Consider the following 27,039-nt stretch of genomic DNA (forward strand, 5'->3'; position numbering starts at 1 on the left):
CTCGAATAATCCATATACTATAGTTTTGGAAATAATAAAACCCTTTAGGACCAATTCATTATTTCTTCGCTCTCTCTGTCTCGCACTCGAGTAGGTGGTCTCAGGTCTGGAGTTCTTCTTTTATTAGTTCCTTGAATCCATTGTAAAAGTTTCGATTTTTTCAATCGAATTCGCTTCTATTGGGTTTAAAGTTTAGGGTTTTAGGGTTTGGAGTCTTTTTGTGATTCGAGAGATTGACTCTGAATGGGTTTTACCTCTTGAGTTTTTGTTGTTCGAAGAGCGACCAAACTGATGTAAGATCTCAATTGTTTCTGCAGTTAAATAAAGGATCGTGCTTAGAAGAAGATGAGTGGTGTCGGAGAGAAAGTTTCTGGAACGACTAAGACACCTGCAGATTTCCTCAAATCCATCCGTGGGAGACCCGTTGTTGTCAAGCTCAATTCTGGTGTTGATTATCGAGGTCTCTCTCTCTCTCTCTCTTTAGATATTCTTATGTGTTTTGCAAGTTCTCCATCTATCTATCTATCTCTGCTGCACTTTAGGTTACAAGTTTTGCCTTAGGACTGGTTCTTTTTTTTGCCATGTTAAGGGAATTTAAGAGTTGCTTGTGTTAAGTAACTTAATTATCATTTCATTTGAAGGTTATATCTCCAACTTTTAACTGATTCCTTGTCAATATGAGAAGCTTTCCTTACATTTTCTAAGGTTTACTTGTGAGCATTGTTCCATGGTTTTCTTAAGAACATTTTCCTTTCTACCTACAATAAGGCTACAATAGTTGACTGAGATCTTTTTTAGCTTGTGTTTGTCTCATAAACATATATTTAAGTCAGTTTGTCTCCTCATGATCAAGGCTTCTTGTTGACTTCTTGCCGTTGGTGCCCGAGTCAGTTTTGTCCAAGTTCTGGTCAAGCTTAATGTTGAGTTGTTGATCAAGATTTGATTACTCTTTTGCACAGGCATTCTTACTTGTCTTGATGGGTATATGAACATAGCAATGGAGCAGACAGAGGAGTATGTAAACGGGCAGCTCAAGAACAAATATGGTGATGCCTTTATTCGTGGAAACAACGGTAACTACAATCTCTCACATTCATCTTTCTCTCAATCTTCTTCTTTGTAAGTGTGTAAATTTGTGTGTATTCTTTGGATGCAGTTCTTTACATCAGTACAGTAAAGATGACTGTAGCGGACGGAGCCTAGGCCCATCATGATACATCATCAGCAACAACAACATCAGTGGTCATGTTATGGCTGCCATTTTTGTTGTCTTCTTCTACCTCATATTAAAAGAGCTTCTTGTAGTTGACATATACCAAGAATGTTATCCTATGTTCTTCAATGGATTTTTGGGAACATCTGAAACAAAATGAAGTCAGCAACCAATTTCAATATTTAGATCATAACTAAGTATCCTTGTCATGTTCTTTCCGTTTTCTCAATTTGTCCATAACATATTACAGAGAATGGAAGAAGCATTAGCAAACAGAAGAGCACAGTTACCTCCAAACTGTAATGAGATAACAAATTCATGATCTCAACATTTCTCAACCCCTTAATCAGATTTGTTAGATTGCTAGTAATATGATCATCTTCATCTGCAAAACAGGAGTCCCAGGTCGAGATTTGCTTCAACAAGGGAGTCGAGATTGACAGTTGGATAGGAAGCCGGGACAAAATCAATTGTAGTATAAGTAGGTAACACTGGGTGATTTCGGACAAAATCAGAAATCAGATCAATCGAAATACCAGTTAGTTTCAGCTCCTGAAATCTCAAAAGGCAGAGAATACCCATCTTCAGCATCTACACGCACAGACACCAAAATATGATTGAACAAAGAGATTTCAGGAATATACTTATGGGAGAGAGCGAGACAGAGTAAGAATCCAAACAATCAAAATGAGATGCAAAGATCAAGCTATACTAAGAATAGATCACAAAGACGGTGTCGTTTTGGAAAAAAACACAAAACCCAGCCTCTTTTGCCGAAAGGAAAGATACGATTTCTCATTAACTGAAGAGCAACTCCAGCGAGCTAGAGAACCAGATGATGATGATCATTGGTTCGACCAAGACGTTACTCTCGCAATGTTTGGAAACTCTTTCATGGCATACAAAATGTTCCATATCTTTACTTGTCTCCTGATACTCCCGAGGTCAGTTTACTATTTTTCTACTCTCTTGGAATATTGATATTCAACTGTTCCCGAGGAAATGAAAACCGGAAAATATTTTTCATAGAAAATATTAAAGCCGGATATCTGGATCCGGGATATTTTATACTATAATAATATTTTTAATATTTTATTATTATTATTTAAATTTTATTAATATTTTTCTTATTTTATATAATTTTAGTATTTTTAATAATATTTTTAATAATTTTTTTAAATTATTTTTTTTTTTATCTTTTCCTTCAAATAAAAAATCCGGATCCGGATATCCGGTTGTTTTCTAAAATCTGGATATCTGGATGGAGCGGATCTTAATCCGGATTTTAGAATTTTTTTTCCCGCATATGTTGTGATTTAAGTTTTTTAAAACGGATATAATTTACCAATCATTGAAGAAAAAAATGTGAAATAAACGTTCCAGGTCGGCTAAACATTATGGGTGGTGGTTCAAAGATATATCGTAAAACAAAATTAAGTAGATTATAAATATAAATGAGTAGGAAGTTGGGGTTAAAAAAAAATAGTAGGTAATTTAATTTTACATGCATCCAAAGTTTCATAATTTTTATTCGGTAAAATTTATGGAATAAATATTCATAAATTTGTTTTTATATATACCAAATCTTTAATCCTACCAGGCCAAACCAAATACAGTGTCTTCCTTCTCCGTTTTCTCTGTAATCCTACCAGGCTCGAACTCTTGATAAGTAACTGAAGACTCATTCACTGCATGATCATCATCATCAGAGAGCTTTAATTGTGTAGTTGTATCATCTACTACTACTGAGACATTAGATTCCTCTTTAAAAGCTTCGAGTCTTTCTTGCTCTAGAGATCTTTTAGCACCTGTTGTCTTCTGTGGCTTTTGATCTCTTTTCCCATTCTTGGAAGACCGATTCGACTGTACAATGTTGGTTGTTCTTCCCTTTATCATAAAACTCTTTTCAGTTTTCCTCCATTGTAGCCAAAGCAACAGTTACTTAACAAATTTCAAGCAAAGCCTGAAAAAAGAACAGATGTGATCAATAGTCTGAAACAGAGGAAAATGACAAAAAAAACTCAGTTGCGTATTTTCCTGAAATCCAAGGCAAATTAGGATATGAAAAAAGGAAAACGACAACATTATCGACACTTGTTATGGTTTCGTCTCAGTCTACATGAAAAGACACAAAATATTATTTACATCTATCTATAACTAATAAAAGAAACTCATTGAGGCTTCTCAACTATCCACATCATCATTTTAATATTCTACTACAAGATGCCACATTAGCTCACATATATTATGATTGATGATTTTTTTAAATAGTAAGCCAAATTAATGTTACCAAACCAAATCGTTTTCACCTCCTCTTCCACAAGTTTAATCGCATCTTCCATCTTTTACTCATAGATCAGTGCAATATTGACTTCTCACTTCTTCATATTTAATAATCAATCCTCTTTGTAACGCTACTCTATAACGATGTAACAAATTAACTCCAACTATTTTAAAATCTATTTTTTTCCTAATTTACTCATAGATCAGTGCAATATTGACTTCTCACTTCTTCATATTTAATAATCAATCCTCTTTGTAACGCTACTTTATAACAATGTAACAAATTAACTCCAACTATTTTAAGATCTATTTTTTTCCTCATTATTTATATATTGGTATGGAATCGTCTTCTTGAAAACTTTTTTCTCACCACGTTACTAAGAATTAAAGTTATGAACAGAACTGGTAATTACAAACGACTAAATCGGAAAATATATTGAGATGATTTATAGGAAATAAGGTTATATGGTAGATTAGAGATGCAAACGATTTAAGAAATATCAATGCAGGTAGCAGCAGCAATAAGTACACCCGCCAACAAACATTCATGTAAGTCGATGCTCACTTTTTCAGTTGAGCCAATTCGGTCAAATCATGGAAGTGTGGTTGGGATATGTCAAATCTCGATTTCGGTTTAGATATCAGTTGGAGATCCCAAAATATGATTGAACAAAGAGATTTCAGGAATATACTTATGGGAGAGAGCGAGACAGAGTAAGAATCCATACAATCAAAATGAGATGCAAAGATCAAGCTATACTAAGAATGGCCACCATGTCCATCAGTCGATTTAGGAATCCCAACACAGAACCTAAGGTTACCTAGGAAGATACACATTTTGTTTCTACATCAGACGAGCAATAATCTTCAAGTGGCAATATCTGTTTCTACATCTAATTCACCTGAACCAGCAGACATAAATTATACTGTTATGTTCTCAAACTTCACCTACCTAAATAAGTGTCATTCTCTTGCACCTCTCTCTCCCTGGACTTATCCAAGTAGTTCATGAAAACCTCTTTTCCATCTCTCATGTTCCCTCACTTTGTACTAGTAAATGGTTTGCAATTCAACACACACATCAACTTACATAATGTTTCTCAATGGGAGGCATACTTAAGTAATCATTCACAGCTTTCAATTAACCCCCAATATGTTTGGAAAAAAAACAACAGGAATCCAGTGAGTGACATCCTACAATTGCTCATCTGATTTTCTAACTCCACCAGCGAATACATGCTAGAATCTTAAGCTATGGTGATGAACTGATATCCACTCTCATGTTTTTTTTTCACTCGGTATTTAGTAAAAGGCTCGCAATTTGGCACCCACAGCAACTAAAATAACAGTTATAAAAAATGGGAAGCACACTCTAGCAAATCATTTGAAGTTCCAAAACTTTTAAACAACAAGAATATATAGAGTATTACATCCTAAAACAGCTCATCTGATTTCCTAACTCCATGAGTGTATACATGCTAGAATCTTAAGCTATGTGATGAACCGTCTCAGGCTTCACAACTAAAGAAAACAAAATAGAGAGACTTTCCCTAACCAGAGCTATACTACATCCTCTTGACTATAACTAGTTGAAACCGGAATCTGGATATGTTGACTGCACAGAGTCATAAGATAGGGAACTAAAATTCACAAAGAACAGAAACAAACTAGACCCTAATTCAATGAATCATACAATCAGCAAAAACAAATCACTGTTAATCGCTGGAGCATAGCAGTCATGTTCGTTCGATCCCATTATTAATGAACAAGTGAAGGTTTAGTTTTGAACATGTAATTGCAAAATATCTAATTGTGTTTTGTCATATTTTCAGGTGCTTGCTCTATGCACTGAATCGAAGCCAGTTTTTACCAATGGAAAGTTCTTTTAAGCAAGGATCTGCTGAAAGTCTTTCGTTTTCAAAGTTGGGCGTCGTGTCGCATCTTGTCTAGCTCCTCTTTTATCTCCTCATCAGCAGCAGCTCGGACTGCAACACTGGTGGGAAAAAAGGATTAGTCAAGTAATGACCAAATTAAGTGGTAGCAAATAAAATTGTTCCCGCACTTACCGTTCAGGTATGTAGTGAGAGGCGTTTAGAAACTTTACATCTGTTTCATCGCATGCACGTGCTCTGAGACCACAGTCCAGATTGCTCTTCCTATTTTTGAGTGTGTAGAGCTCCTTCCGAGCCACTTCAACTTCAGCCTTGTACAGCAGCTTCAGTTTAACCTCGTACTCAGCAGTTTTCAGCTTCTTTTGCTGCAAGGCTAGTTTTGCTTTCTGTTCCGCAAGGTCCAGTTTTTGGACCGCAACATCCAAACTACTCTGAAGTTTGTTCTCCTTCTCAGCCACACTGCTGATAGCGTCCTTGATCACTTCTTCGGGAACCTCACGGCTTTTCTCAACATATCGTTTCAATCTTCTGGCAGTAGACGAAACCTTGGAGGATCCGCTTACCGCCTCCGCAACAACCTTTTTGAACCTCTTTCCTTTTACACCCATCCACGATGCGGTCTTTTTCACGGCTACAGAAAACGCTTTCGTCATACCTGTTCAAATTCAACACAAAACAGCAATTTAGTACAGAAATACTCTGTGAAACTCTAAAATCTTGAGAAAAAGCAACGCAAAATAGCAATTGAATTGGATTCTGCAAACACGTAATTCTTCAGAACATTAACCCCAAAATCGAATCCAGTTCCTGACCCCAACCAAACATAAACACTCTTAAACCCTAAATTTCTAGCGAAAACAGTAATTGAGTTGAATTTTTCTATGAATTCGATTCTGCAAACATGAAATTCTTCAGAACAGTAACCCAAACTCAATCAAATTCCTAAAACCTACCAAACAGAAACACGCGAAACCCTAATTTCTAAGAAAGATCGTCGCCGGGTTCAGAGCGAAACAGAGACGACTCTTCTCTGGATTCAATTCAACGAAACTGCAGCATTACCTAAGAAATCGATTCACAGAAGCATTACCTGATGATTCGAGTCGATATCTGTGATGCGTTGAACCGTGGAAAGAAAATCGTCTCGAGAAGAACTCCTGAAGAAGAAGAAGAACACGAGAGGAAGAGTGAAGCTTTCTAATTCTGATCTAAGCGGGAACAAAAAGCTATTTCTACTAGTCGTGGAGATTACGCTTTTACCCTTCAAAACAATTTCTTTTTCTTTTTCGTTTTTCTCTTTTAATTCTAAAACATAAAACTTCATTTTATTTAGTTTGTGATGTGATTACTGCCCATTATCATATAGAAATTATAATATATGATCTTTTTTGTATGTATACCAAGCATAACAACAAATCAGTTAAACATTACATATCTCTTTTCTGAAGACTCGAATTAAAAATTTGCAAGAAAAGTTTGTTATGAAGATATTTTCTCATTAGATTGAAATTAGCCGTTTACACTGTTTATATACAAATGTGTATGAACTAAACCGTAAGCTAAACCAGACTATACAAGTAATTTAAACCGGTCATAAACCGAGATATAAACTCAATATTCAGGCTCTTCTTCACTGCTTCTCTTTTTAGTGGATTTGTCAAAACCCATTCTCATTCTCCGATTCAGTGGACTTAACACACTGATAATACCACTTGAAGGGATCTTTGAATGTTGCAGAGCCTCTGCTTCTTTGTCCCCTGTTACATATTGTTGAAGCTCAGAATCCATTAATCCTTCAACCTTCTCCTTCATCATTTGTTCCTTTTAAAGACAAAAGAACTACAAGTTCATTCGATGTTATAACCGAAGTATATAACACAAATACAATATTTTTACTCGGTACATGGAGGTATGAGAATTACCTCGACTTGTGTTGCTCCTTCCCTGATACCATAGTCGACCGATACATTGCCCGGTTCAAGCTCTCTCTGCAACCAGCAAAACAGATGACACTATTCTATAGCAAACACCAAACTCTGAGAACAGCTTGAGAGACTTTTAGTTTCCTCCCAGGAGTGCTCAGACTTTGAATTCTACGTTTCTGCACACATCATGCATTCAAATATCCTAACTTTGTTCTTGGTTTCCGAAATGTAAACTCTTGTGACTATAGTTGTGGATCAAATTACAAAGCAATACATAACATGGTGTTACCTCTTTCAAACGAGGGAGGGCTGATTCGATCTCCTTTCCCGCAACTCCATTTGCACAACTCCCTTGCAACCTTCAGGACAAGAGAAGGTATTTGTCCCCTCTCCAACTGCATTTGTCTCTGCAAAGTCCAACATTCAAATGCGTTTGCAACTTTATCATATATGGATGTACTGAAACATTATCGATCCACCTGGCTGCAGTCTTCAAAATTAGAGTAAAACATGTTACCTCGATGCTAGAGAAGTCCGCCTCCTGCAACCCCAAGCATAGCAATATAGATGCCTGAACATATGACAGTCATATGGGGAGCTTCTCTTCAAAATACTGATGTGCCAGCGTTTTGCAGATGTCATAAACCTTTCAAAGACAATGAAACAGGTTACAAACAGAAGGAGAACTGAAAGCAGTTAGTACTGATCTAATCTACTTAACAAGTTTACACCAACTACACTTGTTTTACTTCTGCACCATTTCAACGTCCAATGTGTGTTGGGTATAGAGTTGGTTCCAAGAGATCATTACCAAAATGTCAATTTAGTGCACGGACATTTTCAAAAGAAAACCATTCCCACAAAAAAAGAAAAAAAAAAAAATTAAAGATCAGTCCGATTTTTAGTATATGCTCTGAGCTTCTCCATATCATACGGAGATAATATGCCGTCGAGTCTCTTCAAAAATCCACCTGATGAACTCCCTGAAGAATCAACCTCGTGGAAGTTGATGTTGGGGTTTAAGACACTGGACAAAGAATAATATGACAAAAATAAATAACTATATGAAATTGATATTATCGAAAAGTAAAGACAGAAAATTGTTAATGCTTACCTCATTGCAAGTTTATAGTCCATCTTTTTGAATTTGGCACTCAAAAAGCATGTTAAACCATATTATCTTGAAATCTGAACAAAGCATGTTAAACCATCAAACAAAAATTATAATATATACTTGGAAGATGGAGAAAGTTCAGTTCTTGATCAAAGAATCAACAAACTCATCGGACTCGTTGACTTCTAGTTCATCATTTTTCAAAGGTTTTAGAAGCATACATGTGTGCTCACCAGTAACAGCACTCTGATCAAAACACACGGAATAATCACTGTTACAAACAACTATTAAAAATGAAATTGATATAAGCGATTAAGGAAGAACGGATGGAAATATTCTCAGCTGGGATTTGGCTAACGTAGAATGGCGCAAAATTATGTTTTCTCCAAAATCGGAAGAGGTCCAAAGGAAACACCAATGTAGTGGAGCTTATCAGGTAGTCGATCATGAGAAGATTTGTGCGAGGCTTTACTTGCTCCTCGAGCATGGAGACCTGTTAAAAATGGATTCAGCTAAGAATGGAAACAGAGAAATAACTATGCTAGTGAACATAAAAAAGAAGCAGATTCTGCACTAAGTAACAACCAAAGCCCACATAGATAGATATATACGAAAAACCAGAAACCTTCTCCGCAGCCTCTGCGACTTTAATGGGTGCATGCTCCACATCAACTTTATCATCAGCTTCTGAGATTGGAGCTATCTGACCCTCAAAATATCTGCAAATGTCAATCAGTATTAGTAAGAGTATGACCACACCTGATTAAGAGTACAAAGTTCTAAATTTTCAAGCACAAAACATAACATTGATATAAGTCATTTATGAGATCACATGATTACAAACTCGTGTATGCACATTCCATGAATTTACCTGCTCAAGAGTTCAACTGCAGCAGAACCATATCCCATCTACAAAGAAGGAAATCAGAAGCTTGTTAATCGCACACAAAACCTAACTGGACAATTAAAAATATGAGGAGAACAAAATATTACCTTCATGGCGTAAGGGTAGACTGCTATGCGAACTATCCGAGCCCCAGAGAAACCTGGAAATTCAGTATCCCGGAATTGTTCACAGAATTTCCATGGAATTTGGTCTCCATATGGTGAATGGCCATCCCTTAAACTTTGAAGGGCTGAGTTCTCAGATATCTTTCCTTCGAGACAGACCTGAATATAACAGTTACAATGATGCTTAAAATGACACACACACAAATAAGGACACAAGCTAGAGAAACTATGTTTCCCACAAAATGTGGAAACAAGCAGTTATAGCAGATTGATAGCGGATAATTTAATCTTTATAAGTCCATTTTCATGAAGACTGATGAATCGCTGTTCTAGGTCAATGTGAACCTAAATCAAACTATAACACACGAAATGGAACATTTAAACAATGCTAGAAGCACTATACTTTACCTTCCAAGACAATAAATAGGGGCATCTGAGCGATGATTCTAAGAAAAATGAGTCTATCATCTTAAGGATGATAGAGAGGTCTCTAAAAAATATCCCTAATAATTTTCATAGCCAAGAACGAAAGCAAGGTGCAGCAGTTACATACCATAAAGAGACCCTTCAAGACCAGTAGCAGGAGCCCGGCTTTGCTCATCTAATTGTTGGAGGAATTTCAGGGACAAAGATCTCCCAGTGCCTTCATAGCTGTAAACATAAAAACAAAAAAGGGTAAAATTCAGTAGCATGATTAACCCTGAATTAAAACCAGAACATGCATATGACTTTTTTAATAGCATCACATCCTGTTTTACATACCCGCTGACAGTTGACGATAGGAAAACCAGATAAGGACCTAGCAAAGACTTCACCACAACTGGCAAAGAAATAGCTGACGCTTCATCAATAACCAACAGCTCTACTTGTGAGAGCTTCTCATGCTCCTGTGGTTGTATATACTGCATGAAAAATATCAAGAGCATGGAACACGTCAGAGATGGACTCAGAGCACAGCTTGAAAATCATGAATTAGTTGAGGGATTAACAAACCTGGATAGTTTATCTATGCTGCTTGAAGATAGTTATCCGTACAATAGCTTTTTTGAAATCAGGATTCGCACTTTTCACAACATCATAATCAAGGTGCTCCTATAAAAATAACAGTGGAAGGTATTTTAGAACCATATATGGCCACATCGCAAAATGGAATAATGATTTCTTCTATCCTTGAGCTAGTGTAGGTCTATTCAATAATTATCTCAATAACTATGCATATGTCTCTCACCTTGCAGGTTCTTCTCAATGAAATAGAACAAATACAATATAAAAATAATCTGTGTCCAATCAGACAATTCGCATTCCATTCCACACTTGTGTCCAGCTAAATTCTCAAAATACATGTTCTCACAAGGAAGACTGGAACAAAACTCAAGCATAAAAGCTAAGCTAAAAAAAAGAATCATCTAAAGCCTTGAGAATTTGGGATTAAGAACCGAACCTGCTGATGTCAAGTTTGTCCTTGTAGCACCACAAGACACTCGGATTACACTTAATCACTGCCTTAGACAACATATGATGAAGGTTCACTATCTGTTAGAGAAGAAACACACACAAAAAAAAAGGTTGTAGATTTAGTATCCAACAAAACATTCTCTGAGGGAGATAAGTGTCCAAGTAGAAAACTTTCGAGAACAGAAACAGCAAACCTGGTCACGAGACTTGTCACCGATGATTGCAAACAGACACCGTCTTCAGTCAGAGTCCTGATACGTTCATCAACCTTCTTCCTCATTCTTGCAAAACTAGCTCTTCTTCTTCCTCCTGAAACTTGTTAACACACTCAAAACCCCAATTCAATAACAAAATCTGGGTTCTGTTTTCGAGTGTTGATTAAAAAAACCGCAACTGAATTTTATGAACAACAACAACATAGAAAAAAAAAAAAAAAAAGGACCGGAACAGAAGTTAGGGTTTAATGCACTATTATTCTTCATATAGAATCGGGTTCAATAAATTGAAATCTTGTAGCACATTCATAAGTTATCCTTGCTGTTTGGTAGTGTAATATTAGGAGCTAGAAAAACACAAACTTATCTTTGTTTTTTGGTAGTGTCTAGAAAAACACAAAATAAGTTATAAGAAAAAGGAACAAACAAAAAGCCAAAGACATTGTAAAGATATGCATTGGATTGTGGGTGGTGAGATCGTCGTCCATCGATTGCAATTCCAGCCTATTAAGAATAATCAACTGTTTCAAAAGAAAAAGAAGAAGCTGTTAATCGCAGATGATATATATAGGAGATCTAGACTTATAATAATAAAATGACGTGTATAAATATATAGGAAAACAAGAAGAAAAACTCACTTGTTTGTGAGAATGAAGCAGTAATTCCTGGCAATGTTGAGCAGAACGGTTGGCTAGCAACTTGAGGCTCAAATGGTATTTGGCAGCTGCATGACAAAGCACATGTAATTAAAATCGAAAAATCGGAAAAAAAAAAAAAGAAACAAGGGAAGATTTTGGTCGTAGTACCTTCTTCGTCGCCTTTCTGGACATATTTTTTAGCTTGCTCTGACTCCATGTCAGCCTGCTCCAGGTAAGCTTCCCTATCTCGATCCCAGGACTCAATATTCTTGAGACCATGCATGAAACCACTTAAATGATTAGAAAAGTTGATTCAGTTTTGAATACAATAATAATTTTAAAATAAACGGTGGGTTGTCTCTTCCAAACATCAATTTTTTTGTCAAATCGAAGACATACATATATATATATAGAAAACGGATGATACCTTGTTTAGTGCGTCTATTGCTATTCGTCTATAATAAGACTTCTTTCTTCTGGTTAGCCAGGTGAGGATCATTGTAGATTCTCCTCCTCTACCAAAAAATCCAAACAATCCAATTTAAAAAAAAACGATCGAAGAAACTAATCGCAGCAATACCCATGAACTTGGACTTCTACTCTAAAGCAACAAGATTCCAGGCTAATCTAAGGAAAGTTTCTTCTACAATAGAAATTAGGGTTTATCAATCTCTTTACGAGATCATAAGTTCGAGATGGACACGAACCTGACGATCGATGCGAAAGCAATGTAGATCTGAGTGGAAACCCCCCCCCCCCCCCCCCCCGGACCTTTGCTTGGAAAGAGGATTATTCGAGATCGCAGACGAATGAAGAACGACTAAGGGCTCAAGCTTTTTTCTTATTATATATTATCGGCCTATCGCTTCGTAATCCTTTTTTTTTTTTTAACATCTAATCCTTTTTCTTTTACTGGACCATAAGTCTCATTATGGTTAGTTAGTGAATTAAACTTTTTTTTTTATGGTTATTTGTTCAAATTTTCCATTATTAGTTAATGATTTGGAAAACAAATATGCAAATATGAAATCTAGTGCATTCTATTTCCAAGAAAGTGCTATAGTTCACCGTTTGAGTAAATTTGGAAAAATACCTTATTTATGAGTTCTTGTTTGAAAAATACCTTATCCTTGTTTTTCTTTTAAAAACTATATTTTTTAATATATTAATTTACTAAAACAGTTTCAGTAAATAATAATTAAAATAATTTACACGTAAAACATAAAATCCATTAATTTAGTTTTTAAAATTAATATTTGAAGTAACTAACAATTTTAAAAATAATTCTTATCTTAAAATTTTCTTTTAAACAATATAAAATAATTGTGAATTCACCTATCAAGTGATTACGTTTCTACGTTTGATTAATTTAATAGTTCATTATTACTTACAAAATTTTTTTGACTAAAATTACTTTTGATTAGATTTTCATTGGTTTTTGGTTACTCTATCTCTAATCTATAACACATGTAAATAAAACAAAAAATATTATGTTAAAGCTATAAGTCGTACGTTGGTCTAATCAAAAACACATGTATATTACATCATTCTACCGATGTTAAATAGTAATCTACGTTACTCTTACAATTGAGACAGATTTTGGAGTTGAAGAATTGGCTTGTTACGTTGAGATTTTTTTTTTTTTACATAACATGACAATATTAAGGGATAGACTTTATAATATTTTTTTTTGATTTGATCTTGTTAAATTTAATATAGAAAAGAAATAGATTATCATTATCTCAAAAATAATTATAAGAATAACTAAAATTGTTTCGAATTTATTTTTGTTCTTTTTTTTTCTCTCAATTTTTTTAATTTAGTATTGATTTTACTAAAAATACACCTTTAATTTAAATATGGACAAAATTATTATTTTACATATAAAAATTTGTAATTTTCATCAGAAATAGAAAAGGGGTATTTTCATTAGAAATAGAAAAGGGGTATTATGTGCAAAAAGTGTTTTCAACTTAAAAAGGTAGCTTTGGAATTAAAATAAGAGAAATTGTTAAAAATGCCCCTTTTTCAATACCCCTTTTCAAAAATGCCCCCTTTGAGAGTCCATTTTTAAGTTTGCCCTCTTTTAATTTTTAATGACCATTTTACCCTTATTTGAAACAAAATTAGGTCCACAAAATACAAAATATTTTTTGGCGGGAAAAGTGATCCCCCAATTTTCCCGCCAAAACACTTGTAAAAACCTTTAAAATACCTTGTAAAATTTTTTCGTAAAAATTTTTCCCGCCAAAAATTTTTTTTTGCGGGAAAAGTTATTCCGCAATTTTTTTGGCGAAATTTTTTTGGCGGGAAAATTTTTGGCGGGAAAAATTTACAAGGTATTTTAAAGGTTTTACAGAGTATTTACAAGTGTTTTGTAAAGTTTGACAATGTATTTTAAAAGGTTTTACAAGGTACTTATAAGGTTTTATAAAGTATTTACAACTTGTAAAACCTTATAAAAAACTTGTAAAATCTTATAACTTGTAAAACCTTATAAAATAGCTTGTAAAATCTTATAATATCTTATAAATACGTTGTAAAACCTTTTAAAATACATTGTAAAACCTTATAAATACCTTGTAAAAAACCTTTAAAATACCTTGTAAATTTTTCCCGCCAAAAATTTTCCCGCCAAAAATTTAGCACAAAAAAAATTGCGGAATCACTTTTCCCGCAAAAAAAATTTTTGGCGGGAAAAAATTTTACGGGAAAATTTTACAAGGTATTTTAAAGGTTTTACAAGTTTTTACAAGTGTTTTTGGCGGGAAAAATTGTGGGATCACTTTTCCCGCCAAAAATATTTTGTATTTTGTGAACCTAATTTTGTTATATTTCCTTATATATTTGTAATATCTTTTATTAAAAGAAGGGTAATTTAGTCATTTTGTACATAAAAAGGGGTATTTTTAAAAATGGACAGCCAAATGGGGCATTTTTGAAAAGGGGTATTGAAAAAGGGGCATTTTTGTGAGTCTCCCTTAAAATAATTGAAATAAAAATCAGTTTAAATTCTATTTCAATCCATTTATTTGTATTAGGAAATATTAAGATTTCCCTTTCCTATGATTTTGTCAACAAAACTATGTTTAAAAATCTTATTAAAAAAATCTCCTATCATTTTTGTTTGATCATATTTTAAAAGTCTTTGAATAAAATACATAGTTCCAATATATAATAAATTAAATTTTAGAATTTATTTCCGCATATGTTGTGATTTAAATTTTTAAAAACGGATATAATTTACTCAATCATTGAAGAAAAAAGTGTGAAATGAACGTTCCACATCGGCTAAACATTATGGGTGGTGGTTCAAAGAAAATAAAATAAAATGATTCTAAATACAAATGAGTAGGAAAAAAAAATAGTAGGTAATTTAATTTTACATGCATCCAAAGTTTTAAGATAGTGGCATTTACAATTTAATTGCACTCTGCTTTATAGTAGTTTTGTATGCTTTGTAAGGTTACAACACATGTATCTAGCAATTCTACAGAAAGAGATATAGTTGAATCATAATTTGCCATTTAATATTTTTATCAAAGTAGAATAAGCTTAATTACATTGTCTTCAATAATACATATATACACACATTCGATGATGATATAAGTGGAATAACATATTAAAAACAAATTAACGGTTCAGAGACTAAAATACTAGAAATTGAAAATATGACAAAAACACAACATACGATAATCATATATCTTATACGATTTTGCCTTCTCATGAGCTATAGCATCAAAGTCTTTGCTTTCTTCCTTCTCCTTCTCCTCGTCATCATCACAGGCCAAGCCAAATACAGTGTCTTCCTTCTCCGTTTTCTCTGTAATCCTACCAGGCTCGAACTCTTGATGAGTAACTGAAGACTCATTCACTGCATGATCATCATTCATAGAGAGCTTTGATTGTGTAGTTGTATCATCTACTAGTACTGAGACATTAGATTCCTCTTTAAAAGCTTCGAGTCTTTCTTGCTCTAGAGATCTTTTAGCACATGTTGTCTTCTGTGGCTTTTGATCTCTTTTCCCATTCTTGGAAGACCGATTCGACTGTACAATGTTGGTTGTTCTTCCCTTCATCATAAAACTCTTTTCAGTTTTCCTCCATTGCAGCCAAAGCAACAGTTACTTAACAAATTTCAAGCAAAGCCTGAAAAAAGAACAGTTGTGATCAATAGTCTGAAACAGAAGAAAATGACAAAAAAAAACTACAGTTGCGTATATTCCTGAAATCCAAGGCAAATTAGGATATAAAAAAGGGAAAACGACAACATTATCGACACTTGTTATGGTTTCGTCTCAATCTACATGAAAAGACACAAAATATTATTTACATTTTTAATACTAAAAAAGGCAAGTCCCCACATAAGCAATCAGTAACTTATAAGCTACAGCGATAAGATAATTATTGGGAAAATCACATTTTTAACCCTCAAAATGTCACTGGGTATCACTTTAAACCTTGAAAGAATTTCACTAACACTATAAACCACCAAAATAATTTTACTAACACTTTAAACCTCCAAACTAGTTTTCATGTTTGCACCGCCCTAAAATATGATAGAACAATTAATTTATGTTGGTTTAATCTACATTTATTTAATTTAATTTAAATTTTAATTAATTTTATTATTTATTTTGATTTTTCGATTATTAAGAAACGTAAAAAAATGATTCCTCTGATACGGAGAATTCTTCGTTTTCTGACAAAATTTTGACATTCTTTAGTTTTTATTATTCTATTCAAGTTTCTCTTGTACCTCATATTCTACATTATTTGGTGTATATTATTATACTATAAACTTCTCTTGTGCTTAAATCTAAAGTTTCAGAGGTTGAATTTTGAAATTTCATGGTCGAACGGTGAGTAAACAAAGAAGGTGAAGTTTTTTTAGATTTTTATTAATTGTAATAAATAATAAAATTATTTTAAATTTAAATTAAAGTTTTTTTATATTTTTATTAATTGTAATAAATAATAAAATTAATTTCAATTTAAATTAAATAAAATAAATTTATACTAAACAAATAAAATTAAATTTTCCATTTTTCTTTTGGTGAGACAAACAGAAAAGCTAGTTTAGATGTTTAAAATGTTAGTAAAATTATCTTGGTGGTTTATAGTGCTAGTGAAATTCTTTCGAGGTTTAAAGTTCTACCCAGTAACACTTTGAGGGTTAAAAATGTGTTTTTCAGCAAAAGTTTTGATAGTTGATCACTGCCTACAAACAGATGGAATCGAATGATGTCGTTTAGGGATCACTGAAAAACCACATGTTAAACTAGTAAACCAGTCAATCTTCATATTCATAGCCAATGACACTTTTGAATCAAGAGTTTCAATTAAAAATAATACGCTCAAGATATCATTCTTGGCGTAATGTTGTCTTTTTTTTTTAGTTTTCAATCTTTTTCACATAACTAGCAAAAAGGTCTCACACTCTTAGCCGCTTGTATATGTAAGTAGACTGCTTGTGTCTAAGCAGCAAAACCTGAAGTAGAGTTTCTCTCAATAAAACTCTCTTCAATACTACTAAAAGTCTAAAAGTGTCTTCAAATCTTAGTATTATTTCCTTCAGTTTGATTCTTCTTCCGTTACATTTTCTTCTGGCTTACTTCCCAATCTCCCCAACCTTACAATGTCTTCCACCATAATTCTTCCCTCTGTTAATAACAGATTCAAAAAAAAAAGATCAACTAACAGATCAACTTCAGAGAGATAAGAGCTCAAGAAGGAGAGGATCGCTTCTTTACCTTTATCTTTGGAGAGACTACTGATTAGTTGTTGAAGGCCTTCCTTAGCGAGTGTGTCTTTCAGGTACATTGCGGCAGCTGCAACTTCATCAGGTGTGACCTTTCCATCTCGATCCCTGTGTGCATTCAAATGTGATCACTTTAGAATCTTAGTCTCCGAAACAGAATACTCAAATGGAAAAATGGAGAATATAATATGTCTATATACCTGTCAAGAAGCTGCCAGCCTTTGCCAATTTTGATATCCACATCATCAATTTCCTTCTCTAGGTTTTGTATCAGACCATCAACCTTAAAAAGTATGACTGAAGAGTTAGCTCTGATACAAATCTCATGGGACTTTGATATTCTTTAAAAACGATTTCAAATCCTTTACCTTTTCCATTAGTGCAGAGGAAACCTCGTCTGCTTCAGCAACTTCATCAGCTTGGTCAATATCTTCTCTAGCTGCTTTGTATGCCTTCATTGCAGCTTTTTCACCATCTACATCTTCTCTCTCGACCATTGTGTTATAGAACTCCATCTAGAGAAACAGAAAAACAAAGTCTTTCAATCTAGGACAAAAAGTGCTGAACAAGCATTGGTGGACAGCGTACCTCTTTCTTGACCAATCTCAGGAATTCTTCGCGCTCTCTACACACCGACTGTTTATATCAAAAACAAACAAGAGTCTCAAATAGGAATCAGATAAATTGATCTGCATATTAATTGTTGATAAAACATAGACTCATTTTTCTTACAGAAGCGGAAGCCAAAACACCCAATGCACGGCTAAGTTTGCAAAGATCATCTTGTTGTTCAAGAACTCTAGCTCTGGCCTGTTCTTGTGCTTCGCTAGCTGTTGGTATGGTCATCTCTTGCAGTGCCTTATCCTCTTCACCACCTTTAACATCCTTAATCCTTGTAAGCTCTTCTTCTTCTTTCTCTTCTTCTTCCTGCAAATATAATAATATACAAAATGTAAAATCTGGAACACACAAAATTCGATTTCTCTAACTTCCTCAAGCAATACTCAAGTGGTGTATGATCAGACCTTGATCAATTCTTCTTGCATCTCAAGGTACTCCAATTTCCTTCTTCGCTCAGAAACAGGGTCTTCAGATGGCAGAGAAGTAATACCAACAGTATCCACAACCTCGTCAGGTAGAGAAGAAAGAGTAGCTCGGACAGCATCCTCTGCTTTAACTCTTCCAGAAACCGTGAATGCCCTGAATATAAACTGCTATTAGAAAATTATTCGCAATAAAACTGATGGAAGAACGAAAAATGACAGCAAAGAGTACTTGAACCAACCTAGAGAGGATCAATAACGACGAGGGGACAGAATGATTCAGTGACAAATCCATCCAATCGCGAAGCTGCAAGATCGTTTCAACACTAAAACATTAATAGCTGTGGCGATATCTTTTCCTGCTGGAGTTTAATATATCAATAACAGAGATAAGTATGATAAAGAAATAACAAAGAACCAAAAATCATAGGAGTAAAGAGGAGAAACCTGTTGCCTCATCTCTTCAACTGAAACCAGTCCCAGCATTCCACGTTCCCTGCAATCTTCGCGTAGCTCAGCTTCTGAAAGGGAATCCACACCCTCAGCTCTAATCAGTTTATCATCTTCCTTAATGCTGCAGTGAAAAGGAGTAAAAATTAAACATCAAAAGCAAGGTAACAAGTCTAATAACAATGAGATGTGGAAGCATCTTACCTCCTCAGTCTTTTTCTGAGCATATATCGCAGATAAGCATCTGTTCCATATGGGCTAATACCCATATATTTGCACATGCTAACCAAGCGAGGCCTATATTTGAAAAACAAGAGGTATATTACTGTCGGAACATGTGCCTTTAAGAGCACAAGACATCGCTGAGATCAAACAAAAAAAGGAGCGACTAACCTGCTAATGTTATCCAAAGTAAGCTCATCATTGAAAAGCTTTGCAAAGCCCAAAAGTTCATCATTTTGAACTATTTGACCCCTTCGAACCTGCAAGGCAGGATTTTAAGAAATTCAAATCCAAAAACCGAAAGAAAAGGAAGAATTTGAGCCAACACAAAATCATGACTTTTTACCTTGTCTAGAAACTCATCCAGGTCTTCAGCGGTTTTCTTTACTTCTCCGGTTCTTGAATGTTTAACTTCCTTAGCCATCTCTTTGGCCGTTTCCTGAAGAAACTTAGCATATTCTATCCTTGCAAGTAATTTCCTTTTCAAAGCTTCCTGTGCATTAACAAAAGAGCAACATCGGAAAGAGAGTCCCAGAAGGCAAGAAGGTAATAAACGAATGAGTAAAGCCTACACTCTGTTGAAACATACCTCTTCTTTCATCTTGTCCTGGAAAGTTGACGGTAACATATTAGGGAAGAGCTTCAAGAAAACTGGCAGCAAAAACTCCATAAACGGCACAAGGATGAACACTGCAAATGGCACTAATCTAAAGATATCAGCTGTTGTTCGAGTTAGCTGTTGCCTTTCTCTTCTGGAGAGACTCTTTCCACCAGCCAACTTGAGCAGCAATCTGGAACTGATTCTAGTGTCTGCCCAGAGTAATTTGGTCCCCAGCCAATAATGTTTCAATGTAGATACAAACTCCTGTTTCCAGTGAGTGAGCTTTTTTGCCCAATCCGCCCTGTAGAAAACAGAAATTCAGTACACTACAAAACCCAAGCATAAAGCCAGGCGATTAAGAACACAAAATGTCAGGAGAGAGCTAAACCTGCTCATTGAGGCAACAGCTCTTAAAGCAGGTCCTATCTTTAGAACAATTGCCCATGCCCTCTGTACTATCGATCGAGCAACCTTTTTGGATTCTTGAAGACGTTTAGCTTTCGCTTTTGCTTTAACACTGCTCAGACTTTCAACAGCTTGATCACATTCCTCAGGAGATGCTTCTTTTCTGTTCTTAGCAAGCTCATCAACTTTTTTATCCTCTTCTTCCGGTTGCTTAGCTGCAACTGTAGTAGCATTACGAATGGATAGGCTTACATATCTCATCCCCAGAGAAGGACCAACTTCTGAAGTTCCATAACCAATGCCCGAGGAGTGAAAACCATGAAAGCTACGATTGAAATACCCGTTTCTAGAAAGCAATAGAAGACCATCTCTTCTTGTAAAGGACTTGTGTTCGGTCACACGTTTAGTTTCCACAGGAGGACGGTTAACACCAGAGTGGTAAGCATGTGAATGAACCGTCTGAGAGGAGTTTCCAATGGACTGAAAGCTCTGAATTGAGCGAGCATAGACATTCAAGTAATCGGAAATGATGTTCTTTCTCCTAACGATCGCTCTTGACGCCATTTTGTTAAAACCCTTGTTGTGCAAAGATGAATCACCTGGACATCTCCCGGAAGAGAACAGTCCTTAATCTGATCTATTTGGAAGAGAAAAAATCGCTATCAAAATCAGCGAACCCATTACTAAGAATCTGAACCGAAACAAAACCCAGACGATAAATCGAAATCGGTACGAGAAAACTCTCAAGTGACGACGATACTCGAATAAATGTTGAAAAAATGAAGCGACGCAAGAAATTGAAATGCAAAACCCTTGATTTCGATAAATATGAGGAATTCGAAGAAGATATTGAAGAAAAGGACAAAGTATCACTTACAGTAGACGGAGGAATCTGAAGATGACGAACGCTATTTACCGGAGAAAGTGAAATCACGCCGGAGAAATTTGAGAGGTTTTAGGGATGCGGCAAATAAATCGTGAGAAAGGGTTTTAGATTTTTCTTTTCTTTGTTTTTTTTTGCCACTTTTGAGGACAGAATAAATAAAGATATTATTCTCACACCTGTACGAGTAATTTCTAAACCGTTGGATCAAATCTAGGTCCCAGATCTTTTCGATTGTAACCACGTGGGCTAATCTACGATCAGATGTAATACTTGAACCCCAAGGGCAAAGACAAAAGGATTGTTTTATTTATTTTTTATAATTATTTTTGTTTGTATTCATAATTAAATTAGTAAAATAATTGAAAAGCTTTTACTTCTTCATCAAACAAAAAACAAAAAATGTTTTGAGCAAGCATTATTTTACCAAAACTAATATTGTTCACTTCACACACAAATTTACATAAAAATCTTAAGGTTTTATTTTTTACCAATTGAACCAATGAAATTTTTCTATTAGAAGTTTTAGTTTTGGATTTGATAATTTCTTTCAACTTCATATATATAATACTTCCCACAACTGCTATTTCTGTTTCAATCTTTCCCTTAGCACCTCTATTTAATTATATATAGGAGAAATTAACTAGTCTTATGATAATAAGACTCTTATTTAGAAATTAAGTTGTGCTTCCAATTTCAGTATGAACAAGTGATGTTTATCATAAAATATAATTTTACAAATAACCCAAAAACTTATGATATTAAATAAACAAACATGAAAACAAAAAAAAAAGTGATCTTCTGTTTCTACAAATTGAGTGAGTTTGTGAACCTTCTTGAGTATGCAAAATCTCACTCTCATCTTGTTTTTTCTCCATCCCTGAGGTTTGAGTTTAAGAATTGATTGATTCAATATTTCCATTTCATTTCCTGCAAAAAAAAAAACATGATGAACATAAATCCTTTTGACTTAACTAAAGATTGTTATTCAGGTTAAAGAAGATGGAACTTTTTTTACCAAGGGAACTTAAATGTGTCTTTCCACCAACCCTGCTTGGAACAGTTTGCAACTATCTTGTCGAGCCGAATAATAATCTCAGAGAATATTGGCCTCATACTGATTTCTGGATGCCAACATTCCTCAATCAACCTACATATATAATCATATGATTTTTGAGTTGTTAATGCTGTAAAACAATCATAAGTGTAATAATAATAGCTGATGATGTTTTAAAACATCAAGAAGATCTTGAAATGCTTACTCTTTCAATTCCGGAGGGTAACTCTTTGATTTTGTTCTGATTGTTGGTCTTTTACCTTCTATACACATCGATTCTGCAACCTCTTCAGGTGGTTTAGGATGGAATAAAGATACTCCCTCGGTCAACTTCACATATGATACCAAAAAACATTGCAGAGTTTGAGACAGAGACATTTAACTAAAAGAAAAAAAAGGCTAAAGCTTTGTGTTACTACCTCATACAAAATGACACCAAACGAATGCACATCAACCCTTTTATCGAAGACTTCATCTTTGTAAATTTCGGGTGCTATATAGTAATCTGCAGTACAGAAGGTAAGCATAGGATCTGTCAAGAACAATGCTTTTTGTATATATGAATCTGTTTCAAACTAAAATGCAGCCTTTTTCTTACTTGACTTATCGATTTGAGCTTCGTGGTTCACTATTTTTGCATTGTCTTCTCCAATCTTTGACAACTTTATCAAACCAAATCCAGAGATCTTCAATTGCCCTCCTCTATCTAGCAAAATATTTCTGGCACCTTACAAAAAACTTTCAAAATATTATCCAAACTGTTTTTTCGCCATTAAATAATTTGTTCTCGGCTTTGTCTTACTTTGGCTTTAACTCGCAGTGGATGATCGGATCTGGTTTACATTCATGGAGGTAGTTCATGCCTCTAGCAATATCAAGAGCAAATCTCAGAGCTTTTGAAGGAGAAAGGCGACCTTTCTTTTGAAGATAGACACTTAGATCACCCTGAGATTGAAATGATTAATGAAACAAGATTGCTACATTTGTGATTTGATGTACTGAAATGAAGTGAGAAACAATGCAAACTTACTTTAGGATTACACTCTACTACAATCATCATCGGTAGATTTTGAGTGACGGCTCCAACAAATTGAACAATATTTGGATGCCGAGCTTTTGCTAGCAAAGTCAATTCGTTTGTGAAAGCATTTCTGCTCGTATAAAAGAACCAGAAAGAGAAAAACAGTGTGTTAGATTATTTCATGTTACCAACAAGATTATAAAGAGAAATTCAAGAACAAGAAGAATGCATACACTCGTTCGGGATCGGAATAACTATCTTTATCGAATATCTTTACTGAGACTCGCGTGCCATTCCATTTAGCTACTTGATAAGTCCCCTGCAAATTAAACAAAAACAAACACATCACAATAAGAGAGATTTAGCAGAACAAATCCCAGCTCTTGTCAATTAGGAGAATCAACAAACCTTTGAAATGCCATCAACTTTTCGGACTTGCAGCTCAAGTGGATTAAGCTCATACTCAGGAACTTCTTTCGGATTCCCTACCTTCATTGGAGTCTTTCTAGTTTTCTAAAAATCAACGACAAACAAATATTGAAGAGGAAGCAAAACACCAGAGAAAGCAAAAGAGAGAGACCAATCATCTTTATGTTAAATACCATACCGGAGCTTTAGCTCCTCGAGCTTTCAAGAGACTATACACTTCAACATTCCCATAATACTTTGCATCAACAGCCGCCTGAACAATGTCAAAAAATGTCACCTTAAGGATGCATCCAAAACCAATCACTGTTAAATTTGCAGATATTCATAAAACAGGGGAACAAGAACAGACCGTACTACCCCAACGGTCACGAGCATCGATGTTAGCTCTCCGGCTAAGAAGAACCTTAACAACATCGTAATGACCTTCACAAGAAGCAATGTGAAGAGCAGTTCGACCATCAAGATCAATGCTATTCACATCGATTCCTTCGTTGAGCAGCTCCTCAACGCCATTAACATCGCCTTTACTCGCCATAAAGAGAAGCTGCATTGTCGAATCAAGATTCTCGGGGACAGACATATGCGGCTCGCAGCTAAGAGATTCAGGGCTACGCCTGATCGGATCAAGCGAAGATTGACGGCCGAAGCTGAATCTCATGTTGTTACGCCGTGGATCAAGAGAATTTTGGCGTGTGAATTGTCTGCTTAATGTTCGTCGCATCGATCCTGTCGAGAATTGTCTCGATATCCCACGCTTCAACTGCGCAGCAACGTTCTCCATGATTGATGATAGATAATGAAACGCAAAGAACAAGATCACTCAAGGATCAAAACCACATTGTATCTATCTTTTGAAGAAGACGAAAATGGAAGAAAGGTTGAAAATTGAAAAGAGAGGGACGATCGTGGTGAGTTTTTTTTTTTAATTGTTCTTGGTTTAGGGATTATCCATAAACAGATTTGACAAAAGAATAGTTTCGTTGGCTCACAAATATCGTTTTGAGCAGTAAAACGCGGGTAATCACTATTTTCTAATCTCTTTATTTATTGGATCCATACATAATTAGATGAAACTTGTATAATTAACCAACGCCATTGATAACTTAAAAAGAAGCTTAATTTAATATGAAAATACAACCTGGAGATTGGTTTATATTAAATCAAACGTTGACATTTGTTGTTATAACCAGTCCAATTTAGCTTCTAACTAATATAGCAAAATTAATCATCACTGCACTAATTAAAGATGAGAACATGTTCGATTTCAAATGAAAGAGATGACATTACCAGACCAAATACAATTATCAACGACGAGATTGAACAAGTTTACATCTTCTAGAGATTATTAACTGATTCTTCAGAAGACGACGCGAAACTGTGGAGCGTCTTTGCCGTCGGCGGGAAGAATCTCCCAGCGGCAAGGTTCGAGATCATCGGAAACGGGACAGTATCCAGCGAGAGTGACTCTGTCTCCGGTGGCCGCTACGGAGCCGAACTCGAAAACCGTCGCGCGATCGGGCCGAGGAACTTCTATGGCTCCGTTCATCCCCGGAGCTGGAGTTTCTGATTTCGGCATCTGTATCATCTCCGGCTTAGACGTCTCGGACTGTGACGGCTTAGGACTTCCCGTGAACCATGATAGAATCCCCATAGCTACTCGAATCGGTGGTTCTCAAATTGTAATCTCGAAAAATCTGAGGAATTAGGGTTTATCTTTTTCCCCTTCTGATCTGCTGAGTTTTGTTACATTTGGGGCTTTGGATTATTAGGAAGGGCTTCACTTGGGCCCATTTAAACACGAAAAATATGGAATTTGAGTATATACCCTTTTATTTCACATAAATTCCAATGAGAACCCCATACTTTAAAATACGAAATACAAGGTAGTTGATACTTGATTGGAAAATAAGCTAAGAACGAACCATAAGAGTCTCTTAGTACAGATTGTTACATATCCATAAATGATACATGATACATGATAGATTTCTTCACTCTCAAGCAACCTTGAGAACTTGCTTACCAACGTTTTGTCCATGGAGAAGTCCTACAAGAGCAGCAGGACCGTTCTCGAGTCCTTCAACAATGTCTTCCACATATGTTAATTTCTCTTCTTTTATGTAGGGAATAACAAACTCCAAGAACTTTGGGAATCTATCTATGACTATGAAGTCATAAACAGCAAACCCTTGCATCCTTATCTTCTTGAATATGATGTCAGGTAGATTCTGTAACCTGTCTCTGGTTTCAAGATGGCACTGAGAGATCATCCCACATACAGCGATTCTGCCATATATACGGTTTCATGTTAAGTAGAACCGCATCAAGCATTTTGCCTCCCACGTTCTCAAAGTATATGTCAATACCTTTTGGGAAACACCTACAGAGAGAAAATTGTGAGGATGTTTTGATGATTCAAGAAACTGAATTATAAGAAGCCAAATAAGAACCTCTTCAAGGTCAGGCTCTTCCTTGTAATTGAATGCTTCATCGTAACCAAATTTGTTCAGCAGGAGATCAACCTTTTGTGGGAACCAAATCATATATAAGAGAAAACATAGAAATGGTTTAACTCTTTTGATTGATGAGTTTCAAAACTATGGCCTAACCTTTTGTTTACTTCCGGCACTTCCAACAACATAGCAGCCCATCAACTTAGCAAACTGACCCACGAGCTGTCCAACCGCACCAGAAGCCGCAGAGACAAACACTGTTTCTCCTTTTTTAGGTGAATATGTCTCGTAAAACCCGGCATAAGCAGTTAAACCTATCATACCTGTTATGAAAAACGGAGCTTTTAAGAGAAATAGGTCCATAACATTATACACTTTTTTAGTTTCTGTGACTAACCGAGGATTCCAGTATAGTAGCTGAGAGGAACATTGACATTGATTAATATAACGTAGCCACGTAGGTATCACATATATAAAAAGAAACCTTAGATAATGAAGGAGAAATTAAATTTGATTTGAAGTTGCTTTTCTTAAATTGTTGATGCGTATGGAAGAAAGGTTTCGTGAATTATATAAATTTTTCCAAATAAATGCTTAAGAATTTTAGAGTTGTGGCAGTGCATTTTGAGAGGTAAAGATCCTTCACGTGACCTATAAGAGGCAAGCTAAGACTTATGTCACACTCCGGTTCTGTAGGAGTTTTGGGAATAAGTGATTGTAGTGTAGTAGTTTGGCCATGGTTTATATATAGTTGGTGAACATGCATACACGAGCAGTACTGTAGCACACTCCGTTTGAAAATAATGATCTAAGTGTTATAGGCTCCATTAAAATGAAACCATCAAGACCAGAGGGTTGTGAGTTTATCTTGACTTGAACTTCCCATGAAACAAAGTTCCCTAAGCTTAAAACTCTTTGAAAAAAATAAGAAAGGATGATGAACATCGTGTTTAAAAAATAACTCTTACGGT

The 27,039-nt window shown here is 35.1% G+C and overlaps 8 protein-coding genes and 1 pseudogene across 12 annotated transcripts; 1 reads left to right on the forward strand and 8 right to left on the reverse strand.

Annotated features, from left to right (window-relative positions):
- Window positions 1-9: 9 nt before the first annotated feature.
- On the forward strand, window positions 10-1,410 carry LOC9314359 (sm-like protein LSM6A). Its single transcript, XM_021024441.1, has 4 exons — window positions 10-104; window positions 318-460; window positions 960-1,073; window positions 1,157-1,410. The coding sequence occupies exons 2-4, from the start codon at window positions 346-348 to the stop codon at window positions 1,201-1,203; spliced, it is 276 nt and encodes a 91-aa protein (XP_020880100.1). The 5' UTR covers window positions 10-104; window positions 318-345; the 3' UTR covers window positions 1,204-1,410.
- LOC9312594 (F-box/LRR-repeat protein At3g58980) lies at window positions 1,267-3,297 on the reverse strand. 3 transcript variants are annotated; one of them, XM_021024442.1, is made up of 4 exons: window positions 1,926-2,209; window positions 1,750-1,804; window positions 1,504-1,598; window positions 1,267-1,359 (listed from the first exon to the last, which is right to left on the reverse strand). In XM_021024442.1, exons 1-4 carry the CDS (start codon window positions 2,010-2,012, stop codon window positions 1,339-1,341), a joined length of 258 nt encoding a protein of 85 aa, XP_020880101.1. In that variant the 5' UTR covers window positions 2,013-2,209; the 3' UTR covers window positions 1,267-1,338. The 3 variants fall into 3 exon arrangements, 1 of the variants encoding a protein (XP_020880101.1); XR_002331755.1 differs by lacking the exon at window positions 1,926-2,209 and adding an exon at window positions 2,811-3,297 and having other exon boundaries at window positions 1,504-1,804; XR_002331754.1 differs by having other exon boundaries at window positions 1,504-1,629; window positions 1,750-2,207.
- Window positions 3,298-4,825: 1,528 nt separating this feature from the next.
- LOC110228141 lies at window positions 4,826-6,623 on the reverse strand. Its single transcript, XM_021024439.1, has 3 exons — window positions 6,479-6,623; window positions 5,563-6,043; window positions 4,826-5,489 (listed from the first exon to the last, which is right to left on the reverse strand). The coding sequence occupies exons 2-3, from the start codon at window positions 6,039-6,041 to the stop codon at window positions 5,414-5,416; spliced, it is 555 nt and encodes a 184-aa protein (XP_020880098.1). The 5' UTR covers window positions 6,042-6,043; window positions 6,479-6,623; the 3' UTR covers window positions 4,826-5,413.
- Window positions 6,624-6,863: 240 nt separating this feature from the next.
- Window positions 6,864-11,173, reverse strand: LOC9314361 (annotated as a pseudogene).
- Window positions 11,174-11,346: 173 nt separating this feature from the next.
- On the reverse strand, window positions 11,347-12,531 carry LOC110228142. Its single transcript, XM_021024440.1, has 5 exons — window positions 12,454-12,531; window positions 12,174-12,261; window positions 11,915-12,014; window positions 11,747-11,832; window positions 11,347-11,629 (listed from the first exon to the last, which is right to left on the reverse strand). The coding sequence occupies exons 2-5, from the start codon at window positions 12,243-12,245 to the stop codon at window positions 11,495-11,497; spliced, it is 393 nt and encodes a 130-aa protein (XP_020880099.1). The 5' UTR covers window positions 12,246-12,261; window positions 12,454-12,531; the 3' UTR covers window positions 11,347-11,494.
- A 4,491-nt stretch (window positions 12,532-17,022) lies between these two features.
- On the reverse strand, window positions 17,023-21,243 carry LOC9314363 (LETM1 and EF-hand domain-containing protein 1, mitochondrial). Of its 2 annotated transcripts, none has more exons than XM_021025284.1 (15): window positions 21,106-21,243; window positions 20,212-20,860; window positions 19,812-20,124; window positions 19,569-19,715; window positions 19,394-19,482; window positions 19,205-19,297; window positions 18,998-19,124; window positions 18,793-18,857; window positions 18,533-18,707; window positions 18,240-18,434; window positions 18,096-18,143; window positions 17,876-18,022; window positions 17,708-17,790; window positions 17,500-17,615; window positions 17,023-17,409 (listed from the first exon to the last, which is right to left on the reverse strand). In XM_021025284.1, exons 2-15 carry the CDS (start codon window positions 20,790-20,792, stop codon window positions 17,321-17,323), a joined length of 2,268 nt encoding a protein of 755 aa, XP_020880943.1. In that variant the 5' UTR covers window positions 20,793-20,860; window positions 21,106-21,243; the 3' UTR covers window positions 17,023-17,320. The 2 variants fall into 2 exon arrangements, with proteins under 2 accessions (XP_020880943.1, XP_020880942.1); XM_021025283.1 differs by having other exon boundaries at window positions 20,212-20,865.
- Window positions 21,244-21,760: 517 nt separating this feature from the next.
- On the reverse strand, window positions 21,761-24,747 carry LOC9314364 (serine/threonine-protein kinase CTR1). Of its 2 annotated transcripts, XM_002878250.2 has the most exons (11): window positions 23,968-24,747; window positions 23,797-23,871; window positions 23,598-23,702; window positions 23,423-23,508; window positions 23,199-23,319; window positions 22,971-23,113; window positions 22,767-22,888; window positions 22,588-22,673; window positions 22,374-22,498; window positions 22,130-22,261; window positions 21,761-22,041 (listed from the first exon to the last, which is right to left on the reverse strand). In XM_002878250.2, the coding sequence occupies exons 1-11, from the start codon at window positions 24,397-24,399 to the stop codon at window positions 22,035-22,037; spliced, it is 1,434 nt and encodes a 477-aa protein (XP_002878296.1). In that variant the 5' UTR covers window positions 24,400-24,747; the 3' UTR covers window positions 21,761-22,034. The 2 variants fall into 2 exon arrangements, with proteins under 2 accessions (XP_002878296.1, XP_020880944.1); XM_021025285.1 differs by lacking the exon at window positions 21,761-22,041 and having other exon boundaries at window positions 22,126-22,261.
- A 111-nt stretch (window positions 24,748-24,858) lies between these two features.
- Window positions 24,859-25,372, reverse strand: LOC9314365. Its single transcript, XM_021025286.1, has one exon. It carries the CDS (start codon window positions 25,267-25,269, stop codon window positions 24,976-24,978), a length of 294 nt encoding a protein of 97 aa, XP_020880945.1. The 5' UTR covers window positions 25,270-25,372; the 3' UTR covers window positions 24,859-24,975.
- An 86-nt stretch (window positions 25,373-25,458) lies between these two features.
- On the reverse strand, window positions 25,459-26,485 carry LOC9314366 (NADP-dependent alkenal double bond reductase P2). The gene is given in 4 exon segments (XM_021025287.1): window positions 25,459-25,912; window positions 25,914-25,995; window positions 26,055-26,137; window positions 26,225-26,485. Coding segments are annotated over 4 exon segments (672 nt in total). The 5' UTR covers window positions 26,432-26,485; the 3' UTR covers window positions 25,459-25,612.
- Window positions 26,486-27,039: the final 554 nt, after the last annotated feature.

Source organism: Arabidopsis lyrata (assembly GCF_000004255.2).
Source record: "Arabidopsis lyrata subsp. lyrata unplaced genomic scaffold ARALYscaffold_5, whole genome shotgun sequence".
Lineage (NCBI taxonomy): Eukaryota > Viridiplantae > Streptophyta > Magnoliopsida > Brassicales > Brassicaceae > Arabidopsis > Arabidopsis lyrata.

Excerpts from the sequence above, each read along its gene's own strand:
- LOC9314359 (XM_021024441.1), top strand. The coding sequence starts at position 346 with ATGAGTGGTGTCGGAGAGAAAGTTTCTGGAACGACTAAGACACCTGCA. Across the intron at positions 461-959 it reads TTCTGGTGTTGATTATCGAG|GCATTCTTACTTGTCTTGAT; the intron begins GTCTCTCTCTCT and ends TCTTTTGCACAG. Across the intron at positions 1,074-1,156 it reads CTTTATTCGTGGAAACAACG|TTCTTTACATCAGTACAGTA; the intron begins GTAACTACAATC and ends CTTTGGATGCAG.
- LOC9312594 (XM_021024442.1), bottom strand. The coding sequence starts at position 2,012 with ATGAGAAATCGTATCTTTCCTTTCGGCAAAAGAGGCTGGGTTTTGTGT. Across the intron at positions 1,805-1,925 it reads GTCTTTGTGATCTATTCTTA|ATGCTGAAGATGGGTATTCT; the intron begins GTATAGCTTGAT and ends CTGTGCGTGTAG. Across the intron at positions 1,360-1,503 it reads TATCTCATTACAGTTTGGAG|ATGTTCCCAAAAATCCATTG; the intron begins GTAACTGTGCTC and ends ATTTTGTTTCAG.
- LOC110228141 (XM_021024439.1), bottom strand. The coding sequence starts at position 6,041 with ATGACGAAAGCGTTTTCTGTAGCCGTGAAAAAGACCGCATCGTGGATG. Across the intron at positions 5,490-5,562 it reads TCTCACTACATACCTGAACG|TGTTGCAGTCCGAGCTGCTG; the intron begins GTAAGTGCGGGA and ends TTTTCCCACCAG.
- LOC110228142 (XM_021024440.1), bottom strand. The coding sequence starts at position 12,245 with ATGATCCTCACCTGGCTAACCAGAAGAAAGAAGTCTTATTATAGACGA. Across the intron at positions 12,015-12,173 it reads CAATAGACGCACTAAACAAG|AATATTGAGTCCTGGGATCG; the intron begins GTATCATCCGTT and ends CATGGTCTCAAG. Across the intron at positions 11,833-11,914 it reads CCAGAAAGGCGACGAAGAAG|CTGCCAAATACCATTTGAGC; the intron begins GTACTACGACCA and ends TTTGTCATGCAG.
- LOC9314363 (XM_021025284.1), bottom strand. The coding sequence starts at position 20,792 with ATGGCGTCAAGAGCGATCGTTAGGAGAAAGAACATCATTTCCGATTAC. Across the intron at positions 19,125-19,204 it reads CTCAGAAAAAGACTGAGGAG|CATTAAGGAAGATGATAAAC; the intron begins GTAAGATGCTTC and ends TTTTCACTGCAG. Across the intron at positions 18,023-18,095 it reads TGAGATTGGTCAAGAAAGAG|ATGGAGTTCTATAACACAAT; the intron begins GTACGCTGTCCA and ends CTGTTTCTCTAG.
- LOC9314364 (XM_002878250.2), bottom strand. The coding sequence starts at position 24,399 with ATGGAGAACGTTGCTGCGCAGTTGAAGCGTGGGATATCGAGACAATTC. Across the intron at positions 23,114-23,198 it reads TAGTAGAGTGTAATCCTAAA|GGTGATCTAAGTGTCTATCT; the intron begins GTAAGTTTGCAT and ends TTTCAATCTCAG. Across the intron at positions 22,262-22,373 it reads TACCCTCCGGAATTGAAAGA|GTTGATTGAGGAATGTTGGC; the intron begins GTAAGCATTTCA and ends TTATATATGTAG.
- LOC9314365 (XM_021025286.1), bottom strand. The coding sequence starts at position 25,269 with ATGGGGATTCTATCATGGTTCACGGGAAGTCCTAAGCCGTCACAGTCC.